At 39.3% G+C, this 12,420-nt stretch overlaps 1 protein-coding gene across 1 annotated transcript in view; it reads left to right on the top strand.

The window, feature by feature from the left end:
* The window catches only part of STMN2 (stathmin 2), a 55,812-nt gene that overhangs the window by 27,444 nt on the left and 15,948 nt on the right, over positions 1 to 12,420 (top strand). The window contains exons 2-3 of the mRNA XM_065903005.1: positions 1,586 to 1,681; positions 6,354 to 6,526. Coding sequence (XP_065759077.1) covers positions 1,586 to 1,681; positions 6,354 to 6,526 — 269 coding nt within the window. The remainder of the gene's footprint in view (positions 1 to 1,585; positions 1,682 to 6,353; positions 6,527 to 12,420) is intronic.

Genomic DNA, 12,420 nt, shown 5'->3' with positions numbered 1-12,420 from the left:
GTATTAGCAGAGCTGTTTTGGTACAAGGCAAATTGTGTTGCTTATTTTAAAGAAATAAGCTAAATAGGGAGGGAGGTTCTTTTAGAGAGAGGCTCAAGGTGTGTTAGGTTGAGCCATATGCAATATGGCAATATTTGACCTTTGTATGCAGTTCACAGGGCTTCCCTAGTGACTCAGATGGTAAAGAATCACCTGCAATGCAGGAGATCCAGGTTCAACCCCTGGTTTGGGGAGATCCCCCAGAGAAGGGAATGGCTACCCACCCCAGTATTCTTGCCTGGACAATTTCACAAGCATGTCCAGCCCTCTTAACACACTAAAGCTCATCTTGAAAGTAGAGCTAGAATCCTCTTAGCAATTTTAAGACCTTGATTTACTACATTTTATCAAGACCCCAACATGGTCACTAGTCATATATGACTTCAGCCTCTGTGGTCCATTTCATTTGCAAAATTGATGGTAAGGTGGGTGGACAGTTGACTAAATGACCTCTTAGAACCTTCCCAACCTAAATTTGTGTACTTCTAAAGCATCCAGATATTGAATCTATTTCCTTCTGGCTAACCACAGATGCACCTGGCAATAATGCCCAAACAGTTTTCTGCGAGTTCTCACCTTCCCAAGGCACTCCTCTCCCATGGGATGCATAACCATCAGAAGATCCTGCCAAGAGGCACTAGGTCCCTGTGAGGTTCAATATGTTAGGACCTCACCATCTGTTTATACGTTCGCATGAGTTAGTGACCAAAATCTCTCTATGATTCTTCTTTCATTTCCCTTAATTGATTACTCTTGAGAATTAAGAATCAACAAAGTTTAGAGAATCCCACCTCCTTATCCCCGTCTGTTGTCTCAGTGATGGCCAGCAGTGATAAGAGGTCCCCACAGTCACCTAGGCAGGAGGCTTCTTGAGAGGAAAAGGGAAAAATGAAATAAGGGTTGGGAGGGATTAAGGAGGAAGGAGGTTCGAATCCCTGTAGCTGCTTGGCATCCGAACTGAGTGTGCAGAGAGGAAGGGAGATCCTTATCAGATATCCGGTCCAGGTTTGTTGTTATGTGGAAAGAGAGATAAATGAAACTGCACTTGGGGATGAAGAGAAGACAGCACACTGGTCCCTGGAAGATGTATTTGCTTAACACTTGTCCTGATGAGTTCTCTGCCTCTTCCCAAATGAATATGTCGCCATTCAGATTTAACAAAGCACACCTCCTGAAACTGACTTACATACAACAGACCTGTGCACACGTGTATAGAATGAACCTATCTGTCCATTTTGTCTGTTTCCGTTCCCTCCGTATCTTTCCTGTCTCTCCCTCCTACCTTGCTGTATCTCAATTCCTTCTACCTTCCTTTCTTTCTCTAGCTCCCTTCCCCTAACTTCTTACCTAACCTGCAGTAATTTGCATTTTATGTCCTCTCTAATAAGAAATATGCACCCCAGAGTTCTGTTTCCATCGAATTTGTGAAAGAGAGTCCCTGCCAACTTTCATTCTACAAGAGTCTATAACAATTACTCAGGTGAAATGAAGCATTCAGAAGAAATTCAGGAAATGAGACATGCTAATCTTGAGCTGTTTGTTTCAGCCTACAAGGAAAAAATGAAGGAACTGTCCATGCTGTCCTTGATCTGCTCTTGCTTCTACCCGGAACCTCGCAACATCAACATCTATACTTACGATGGTGAGTTGCCTACAAAATGCCCCTGCTGACTGAACCAGCTTAAAAAGCTTGGATGTGGTTGCTTCTCTCTCACAGCTCCTCATATAATGAAATCAATATTTTGTAGATCTTGCTATTGACTTGCCGGGTCTCGCTAATGGGTCTTATTGATTGCTATTTGCTGAAAACAATATGAGTATGATGCTAATGACAGCACATTCATGTCTTTTAAGAAAGATGGCTGAGTTGTTATTAGCCATCTTATCCAGCATATCAACATCCGCAATATGTTCAAAGCTTCTCTTTGCAAATAACATAATACACTAAGCTATAATTAGAGAAGATCACAGTTTGCAAGAAAATGCTTTATAGTTAGAAAACTCAGGAAAGAAAATCAGCCACCAACAGTTTATGCTTTAATGTAGTCTTTATAAAGGTTTCTCAGGTGGCACTGGTGCCAATGCAGGAGACATAAGAGACGTGGGTTTGATTCCTGGGTTGGGAAGATCCCCTGGAGAAGGACATGGCAACTCACTCCAGTATTATTACCTGGAGTATTATTGCTCCTCTGGCCATGGAAATCCCGTGGACAGAGGAGCCTTGCAGTCTACAGTCCACGGCATTGCAGAGTCAGACACGACAGAGACAACTTAGTACGCACCGTCTTTATAAAATCCCCATATTTTCTGTATGCATCTCAACAACCTAATATGTTCCAATAATAAAACTGACTTATGACTGAAGTCCAGATAAAGAGGATTTTAAATGAAAATCCTGAATGATTGGCATAGCTATGAATCTTATTTTGCAGTGAAAACCTTTTGGTTTGATTTATTCTGGTTCAATCTGCTTAGTTTGATGACCATCCTGATTCTGCCACTATCTGCCTGATCTTGGGTAGGTGACTCAGATTCTTTGAGCCTTATTTAACTCTAGTATCTTCCTACCAGTGTTTTTGTGGAATTTAAATGGTTCAATGCAAGTTTGTGTCATTTAAATGGTTTCACGTTTAGCACCGAGCCTGTCCTCTTGTAAGCATTCAGAATGGTAGCCTTTATTATCAAGAATACCATCTTCACTTGATGTGATGTGTATGTGCTCAGTGCAGTCATGTCCCACTCTTTGTGACCCCATGGACCATAGCCCTTCAGGCTCCTCTGTCCATGGGATTTCCCAGGCAAGAATACTGGAGTGGGCTGCCATTTCCTTCTCCAGGGGATCTTCCTGACCCAGGGATCAAACCCACGTCTCTTGCATCTCCTGCATTAGCAGACAAATTCTTTACCACTAGCACCACCGGGGAAATCCATCTTCACTTAATTCTGTCCATTTATCAAAATGTTTGGGGCTGTTATATGTGTAGCAAAAATGAAGGATGTTTGTCTACCTGTTTGGCTCATGACAATTTTTTCTTTTCCATGTGTGTAAGGAAATACATTACAGGTAAGGCGAAGGGATGGATGGCAGTTAACTGCTTCTCTGCTTTTAAAATATTCCAGGACTCAAAGGAGTTTTTCTTCCAAATTGATTCTATTATGGCATAACCATCATGAATATGAATTAACTGTTTCACAAAGGAATGCCTTTCATGCAAATAAAGTTCAGTTTCCAACCAAATTCGCATTAGAATGCAGGCCCATGCTTACTTTGTATAAGTTCATGCAGTCAACAAATACACTGGACTGCTCTTCTGAGACACTAATGTGTCGCCATGTGTTGTCACTGAGGCTTCAATGATGACTATGGCTCAGGAAGGCACCAATGACAAGTACAGCCAAGGCCTCTTCCAGGCACTCATGGCCTTGGAGAGGAGAATTACAACATGCAGATAGCCAGTGAGTGGAGCACAGTGAGGTTAAGACAGAGGTTATACACATTTACTGGTAGGACACAGAAGATAGTGATGGTGTCTGCCTTCTTAGGGACTGGAGAGGGGGAAATGAAAATCAGAAGTTGTATATAAGCTGAGTCTTAGAAGTCAGAAAGACAATTTACCATAGCTCATGCACTATTTCCTTAAAGAATTGGTAGAGAATTTCAAATTCCCAAAGTCTTTAACCTTGTCTTGTGTTTCTGTACTGGATAATATTTACTGTAGACAACATTATAACAAGCATTTCCTGGAGACCAACAATTATAATAAGAATTAATAATAATAATTGTTTACATTTATAAAGCCTGTGCTTTACATTTAGTATCCTTTATAAATCTTTTTGGAACAGGTTCACAATTTAATTTTTTTAACTGCTGTATTGAAGTAACATACAGAAGTCTGCACATATTTAATGTATGTAATTTGATTAATTTGGACAAGTATCCTTTATCTTTTAATTTCACTATGGTCTTGTGAGAAAGGTGCTTTTCATCTGCATCTTTTAGATGAGGAAATGAAAACTTAAAGAAGTGAATTCATCTTCCTAATATCACATGCTTACTAGTAAGAAGGGCTTACTAGTAGTAGCAGTAGTGTTAGTCGCTCAGTCTTGTCCAACTCTTTGCAATCCCACAGACTGTAGCCTGCCAGGCTCCTCTGTCCATGGGATTCTCTAAGCAAGAATACTGGAGTGGACTGCCATTCCTTTCTCCAAAGGATCTTCCCAACCCAGGGATTACTATATGGATGCAAATTCAGGAAGTTCTGATTTTGGAGTCTCTAACTCTATCCATTTAAAATCCCATCACTTTATCAAACAAAGTGATTTTTGTTTGCCGTTGTTCTCTTGAAATCCTTTTCCATAAGTTTACATATTTTTTATAGAATTGTACTTAAAGTATAAGTACAAATTTGGATGCCTTCACGAAGATTTTGAATATTTTTATAATTGTGAAAAAACCCACATCATTTTTATTATACTTGTTGAATTGACTTTGTCTATACGAGCGCTCTTCCCAGGTGGTGCTTGTGGTAAAGACATGCCTGCCAATGCAGAAGATGCAGGAGATGCAGGTTCAATCCCTGGATCAGGAAGATCCGCTGGAGAAGGAAATGGCAACCCACTCCAGTAATTTTGCCTGGAGAGTCCCGTGGACAGAGGAGCCTGGTGGGCTGCAGTCCATGGGGTCACAAAGAGATGATTCGTGACTGAGCACACACATATGATCTGTCAACATTCATAGATCTGAATAAGTTCAGTTCCTGTTCACCAGGGGTCACTCTAGACCACAACCTCAAAATGCACTCATCAGATTGCTAAAAGAATTTAAAGGAAGCCAATAGTCACATCAAGAGAAGTGATATTTCTTCTTTGCTCTGCTCTAGTTAGAACTTGCCTGGAAACCTGGACAGCTTGGTTGCCACAATTTTCAAGGGACATTAATAAATTAGCAAGCCCTGTGAGATTAGGGAGTGATGTAGCAATAAGGATCTAAAAACAGTATCATTTTGGGACACTGAGGATGTTTTAACCTGGGGAAAAAATTGAAATGGAAGATCGTAACTATTTTCAAATACTTGAAAGATGGTGATGCACAACAGAGACTAGCCTAAATTTGGGTGGGTTCAGAGGACAGGACAAGAAATAGGGGGCTGAAATGAGAGGGGTGCAGTCTGGGGATGAAAATCAAAAGCACTCATCTGAAAAAAAGAGAGTTATCTAATAAGTTTTAAAAATCAGTATATTTCCCTAAGCTGTGAGCTGTGTAATTGCACCAATGTCCTAGCAGATGCTAGCTGTCACTCTATTTTATTTTATAAATTATGTTTTTATATTTTAAATCACATTAGACATTTATTTTCAGGGTTTTTCCCTTTGAATTATTATACATATTATGCAGTTATTGAATGTAAATATTGTTTAAAAATACAGAGTGTATAAATTAGATAACCACCACAATGCCTCTTCCCCCACCAGCTCATGTGTACAGCTGGGGAATGATGAAGGCATTCTAAGTAGCAACAAAGTACCGGCAAAGGCATTACTGTGGGACTCCGCCTTACTGTCTTCATTAGACTGTAAGCATCTTGAAGACAGGGGCTCCCATCACAGTGTCCTCCCCAGGGCTTACATTATGCTGCTTGATGACTCAGATCAACAGACTCACTAGAAGGCAAAACAGGAACCAGTAGAAAACCCTGCACATTAGTCTTGAATGGGTCGAAAATTGTGCTGGCCAAAACGTTTGTTCTGGATTTTCAGTAACATCTTACAGAAAATCCCAAACAAACTTTTTGGCCAACCCAGTATTTCCAGCCATTCAGGGAGCTGTAACCCAGCTCCTGTGATTCCCAACCATAGGATTAGGTGTGAGAACTGGAGGACTTTGCTATTTTTCTCATTAATTAGTATGCAAACGTTTCCAACTATGGTGATTTCCAAAAAAATAAATAAACCTTAATCTTTGCTACTTGATTTTCACATGAGGCTCGTGCTTATTCAAGAGGAAAATAAAGCTGAATCTAAAATTGAGTCAGGCTAATGGTTTTCTGGGCATGCCTACCATGATTTAACTCCCTAGGGACATTGTTGAATTTCCTAACACTGTAAATATTAATTCAGTTCAAATAGATCCAAAAATATACTAAAGAAAGAGGTCTTATATGTTCAAAATAAGGTAGAGCAAATGATCACATGTAGCATTTTATTCATCCTCATCAGAATAACAAGGCTACTTTTAATTGCCAGAGTGCAAATTATTTAAGTAAATGTGTGCCTGTGTTCTGTATGCTTAACCTTCTCAAATATTCTTCTCTCAGATATGGAAGTGAAGCAAATCAACAAGCGTGCCTCCGGCCAGGCTTTTGAGCTGATCTTAAAACCACCATCTCCCATCTCAGAAGCTCCACGAACTTTAGCTTCTCCCAAGAAGAAAGACCTGTCCCTGGAGGAGATCCAGAAAAAACTGGAGGCTGCAGAGGAAAGAAGAAAGGTAACTTTTCCATAGATTTTTTTTGTTTGTTTTTTAAATTATGAAAGCATAATAACACATTTATAGGAGATTCGGGAAATAGAGGACTTTCCTGGTGGCTCATGCAGTCAAGAATCTGCCTGCAATGCAGGAAACCCAGGTTCAATCCCTGGGTCAAGAAGATCCCCTGGAGAAGGGCATGGCTGCCTGCTCCAGGATTCTTGCCTGGGAAATCTCATGGACAGAGGAGCCTGGAGGTTTATAGGCTGGTTGGATCACAAAGTGTTGGACATGACTGAGTGAACTAACACTTATTTAACACTGGAAAATACAGAACAAAGTTACATATAGTTCTGCTATCTATTACAATTACTTTTTAAGTAGATAAATTAAGATTTAGTTGGAGCTTCAATATCCACAGGTTTTTATATTCTGCTCTCCCTTCTTGCCTTCTCTACTCTTCTCTTTCCCTTCCCCGCCTCCTCCCTTTTTCACACACACACATACACACACACACACACACACACACACACACACACACACACTTCTAGCAGAAGCTCCAAGAGACAATGATGCCTGAACCTGCACTATTCCAACACATGTAGGTCTTCTAGACATAGATCCAGACTAGGTCAAGTAAAATCTGCTGCTTAGAGGGTAGTTAAAACCAAAGGTCTCAGACACCGAATTTCAATGCTTTAGTGCCCGCTCCCTGTCTTGGTCGCTTTTGATAAAAAGCCTCCCTGCCTTAGCCTATCCTCACTGTCAGGAAAGCACAGCCTTAGACAAGATGCCTCCAGGGTTTGCATGGGGCGAGGGGCCAAAGTGGTGAGCCCTCCCTCTTGGAGTCTGCATGGTGGATGGTCTTCCTCAGAACCAAAAAGCACCAGATACCCCCACTGAGATGTTTCCTGCCCAGAAATGCTGTTCACCCCAGGGGCTTGCCCCTGTCCCCTAGGCTTCACTCCCTATCCTTGAAGTTGGTTCATCCAAGATCAGTACCCTCTCTGGAATCTATGAGTATCTTCCTGCACTCATATCTAAGCCTTGATGGATTTTTTCTCTTTTTTCCATTGGTCTTTATTTGTATCCAAGAGTTTTTCCTTACAGAACTAAATCTTTAATTTTCCACAATCAGCTGAATAAAAAAAGCCAAGGGTATTAAAAATGGAAGACATTCAGAAGCCCCAAGGACTATGTACATAGAGACGGAAATTATGCTTGAATATGGGTGGACCAGTTTTGTGATTATGGAAGTCCATCCCATCAAGATGCTCTTGATTAATTCAAATGAAATTACTATGTTGTACTTTTCACTGACTTTATCATGATACATTTTTAGAACCATATCACTAAGAATATGCTGCATTCATGACCTTATGATGTGACTGGGAATGGCATTTATAATAATTTTAAATTTCATTTAGATGTCTGTAAAAAGTCAGCCAATAAATTAAACATTTCTGTGTTGGATACCTACAAAGCAAATGAAGATAGCACTTTTCCTAAAACCTGAATTCTCTAACAGGGAGTGCAGAGCAAACCCGAATGTGTGTGTGAGTTTATGTGCTTATATATACCTACATATACACACAGTCACACAAATGCACAGACCTGTACATGTGTGCTAAGTCGCTTCAGTTGTATCAGACCCTTTGAGACTCTATGAGCTACAGCCACCCAGGCTCCTCTGTCCATGGAGTTCTCCAGGCAGGAATATGGAGTGGGTTGCCATAGATCATCAAATAACAAGACTTAAAGATTGTAAATCCTTGATTAAATTTTCTGAACCCAAAGCTACTTTTTGTCTTAACCTTTATAGTTGGAAAATCTTCCTATATTGAGTCAATCCTGATCACAATTTCAGTTTTTACTCGTGAAGTTCTCTTAACATCCAATGAGTATTTTACATATTATTTATCATATTTGATCAATTGCTGTTGTTACACAGTTGGATTTCAAAAGGAGAAAACTAAGCTACTAACCCAAATGTATATATACAGGAAGTTGTTTTAGAAAAATTTATCAGACTTTTTGCTGTCATTTATAACTTTGTTCTCATAGTAAAACTGAATTAAAGTATTGAGTTACAGTCCTTCAAGTCTGTCTCCAACAGATATTAATAACTAACTACAGTAGTAGAGAACATGTTACAGTAAAGGTAATTTAAAGTTCTCCAAAGCATTGGCATCTTATAGGTAACAGGTATAGTTATAGGATATAGGTTGAAATATAGGGATGCTATGACTTGATTAGAATTCAAAGTCACTCACTGAGCTGAAATTGAAAATTAGAGATGAAAATTCAACATCATGGTTTAAGGTGTTGCTGGCATATTTAATTAGAAGGAAAATATTAAAAGAAAAATAACACAGAGATGACCAAAATTAACTGGATATTCTCATAAAATTCCCTGAGTTAACTAATTACTGATTATGGTAAAATTCATGTGCCCTGATGACAATAAATTATCAGCAATTTTACATTTAAATAATTAAATTGAACTAAAAATTGGCTGAGTGACTAAAAGACATCTACAAATGTAATCTTTCAACATTGTGACACCCAGGAAAAAAGTTCTTTGGAACCCTTTAAACATCAGTATTCCTTCACATTTCTGCTCTTATTAAAATTTGCAAGGCAAAAAATTATTATATAGATTATATCCTGGTAGTGGAAATTAGAAGAAAATGTAACTAATTAACAGAAAGTGCCAACTTAAGAAATCATTAATTGATTTTTTTTCTATTGGATTGTGCTGACTTAATTAGCACTCATTTGAAGAACTTCTAATTATCTTCCAAAAGCAAGTGCATATATCTCAGTTACTAAAGTCAAACATATAACCAAACACCAACTAGCCAAAGCAGAAGAGAGTATGGGACTAAAAATCAGCTTGATCCAGGAGATTGATATTTCTTTTTACATTTTTCTTTTCTTTCTGCAACTAATTGGTTTCAATATCAAGGAATTTTTATTTCAGTCAGTCCCAAATTATTTTTCTAACAAATCAGCAACTCCAGCAGAAAGAGAGCTTCTCTTTCTTTATAGTTCTAACAAAAGTTATAGAGCTGAGTCTCAGTGACCTGTCTTGGGTCACATGCCCAACCCAATAAGATGGTACTAAATAATGGAGGACAGAGGGGAATTGTAGTTCTGTGGTGAAAAGTGCTCTTCATATGAGGTGGTCAGAAAAGGCTTCTTGAATATGAGAACATTTGAAAGGAAGCATGAAGGGAGTGAGGGAGAACATTTGAAAAAAGGCAGGAAGGTAAGGAGTAAGCCACATGACTCTTCTCTGGGGGCAGAATTTGAAGTAAAGAGAAGAGCAAGTGCAAAGGTCCTGAGGTAGCAATCTGCTAGGACTGTTCTGGAAATAACACAGAGGACAGAATGGCAGAGCAGAAGGAGCAAGGGGAGATGGTAGAAATTGAGGTCAGAAGGTAGCATTTTTAAAAGACTGACTTCAAATGAAAAAGGAGGTCATTAGAAAGATAAAAACCAGTTCATTCCTTGTGAATCACAGCATCTTTACAGAGAAATGTCTACTTTTAAAACCTGAGTGACTAGAAAAATAGTTTTAGATAAATAGAGAAGACATGAAAGCATTCTAGATGTAAAGAATGGTTCCAGAACTAAGGATACCCAGAGGTAGAGTGCAGAAAGTCTGTTTCCAGGGCAGTGGGTAGACCTAACAGTTTGATCTAGTGGACTTGGGTAAGGAGTTGGAGAGTAGTGAGGTGAGACTGTGGAGGGCCTTGAATGCCAAGTTAGGTGCTCAAACTCCATTTTACCTGAGAAATGAGGAGTCACTGAAAGCTTTCAAAAATACATAGATGTCCAACCTAGTTAGTGACCAGCAACATTTTTTTTGCCCTAGTTCATTTCCTTTCCTACAAGCTAAAAGTTTGTAAAGATTCCACCGGCCAAACAGGACATTTAAATAGGTATTAAACAATTCCTTTTGTCATGGTTATGATCAAAGCGATCTATCAGTTCAGTTCAGTCACTCAGTCATGCCCGACTCTTTGTGACCCCGTGAACTGCAGCACGCCAGGCTTCCTTGTCCATCAACAATTCCCAGAGCTTGCTCAAACTTATGTTCCATCGAGTCGGTGATGCCATCCAACCATCTCATCCTCTGTTGTCCCCTTCTCCTCTTGCCTTCAATCTATAACTACCAATTAATATTACTGAATATCATAAAATAAGCATTAACTCACTACACTGACATAATTCTACTTCAAAGTAAATATAGACACAAAGGTGAAATATGATTTTTGATATGGCCTTTAAAACAAAAGGGCTATGGGACCTCTCTCCCTCCATTGGGCTTCCTTGGTGGTTCAGACAGTAAAGAGTCTGCCTGCAGGAGACCCAGATTTGATCTCTGGGTGGAGAAGGTCCCCTACCCACTCCAATAATCTTGCCTGGAGAATCCCATGGACAAAGGAGCCTGGAAAGTTATAGTCCATGGGGTCACGAAGAGTTGGACATGACTGATCTATTAACACTGATACTCATTGGTACTCCCCTCCATTGTTACTCTTGAAAGATTTGCTCCTGGGACCTGAGTCAAGGGACCGCATCTGGGAAGCGGTGACCTAGGCTGTGCTGCTGGAGACTGCTGGATTTAGAGCTGGAGGGCTGCCTCTGGGGCATCTCCCTGTGGGCTTAAATTCACTTTGTGCTCAGTGCTTTGGCAGTTTCCCCAACTCCTCCCTCCATCTGTTGATACTATGGCAGCACTGACCATCTGGTCACTACATTAAATGCTCCTCCCATCAGGTTCCTCTGAACCAGAATTAATGCTCCATTGGTGAGCTGATAGAAGGTTATTATAAAGAGAAGAAGTCCTTTTCCTGATTTTTTTTCTTCCTTCTTTGATTATCTCTGAGAATCAGTCTTCATCTCCATCAGAGCACATTGCCTCATGAAGTCAACATAAAGCTCATTATTTGAAGTTAAATATTCCATCCAGCAGCTTACCCACATGGATGAAATGATATGAACACTCCAGTCATCCATCCCTCCATCCATTTATTTATTTACACAGCAAACATTTATTTAGTGAAAGGCAACAGAGCTAGGTCAACCCTATGTCCCAGTTGGCCCAGGACAACTCCAGCTGCTTCCTGCTGTGCAGATATCAATATTGTCTCAGTTGCATAAGGATCTCAATTTAAACAATAAATTATATGATTATTGTAAGCCAAGCATAGTGTTTAAGAATATCTTTAAAAACATCATGGTTAAGAACACATGGTTAAGAGAATGCCTTTGGTCAAAGCCTGGTTTCACCACCTACTAGTTATGTGACCTTGGGCAAGTCACTAACCTCTCTCTGTTTTATTTTGTCCATCTGTAAAACAAAACTAACAATAGGACCTACATTCTGGAGTTACTGGTGATTTAGAAGAGTTACTCTACATAAAGGCATATCACAAGCACTGTGAAAGTGTGAGATACATTTGTGTAAAAACATACCTAGTTCCCAGCCTCACAGAGATGACAGTCTAGTACACTCATGATTTTATAAATTTTCTCATTTACACAGATATTGAAATGTTACATAAATTTCATGAATATTTTCAAATACTGTAAAATACCAGTTATCAAGCTATAAGAACAGTTTGATAGGTAACATATATAAATAGTTCAGCCTAACTAAAAGTAGCTTGAAAAAGATTAATATCATAAAAAAATGATGAATATTTAAGGAATTGGATGACATTATAAAATCTCATGACAACATAGATTAAATTACAAAGAATGCCCCTCAACCACTCCAGTAAGCTATAACTGGCACACCGACGATATCGGCATTATCAACTCCGAAGTCACTGAAGCTCTGAAAGAAAGTCGTGTTGCTTATTCTTAATAATATGGCCTCAAAGTGGATTATTTGTCACCAA

The sequence above is a fragment of the Muntiacus reevesi genome, chromosome 12, assembly GCF_963930625.1.
Source record: "Muntiacus reevesi chromosome 12, mMunRee1.1, whole genome shotgun sequence".
NCBI lineage: Eukaryota > Metazoa > Chordata > Mammalia > Artiodactyla > Cervidae > Muntiacus > Muntiacus reevesi.
The sequence above is the reverse complement of the archived record's forward strand: the minus strand, read 5'-3'. Positions and strand labels throughout refer to the sequence as shown.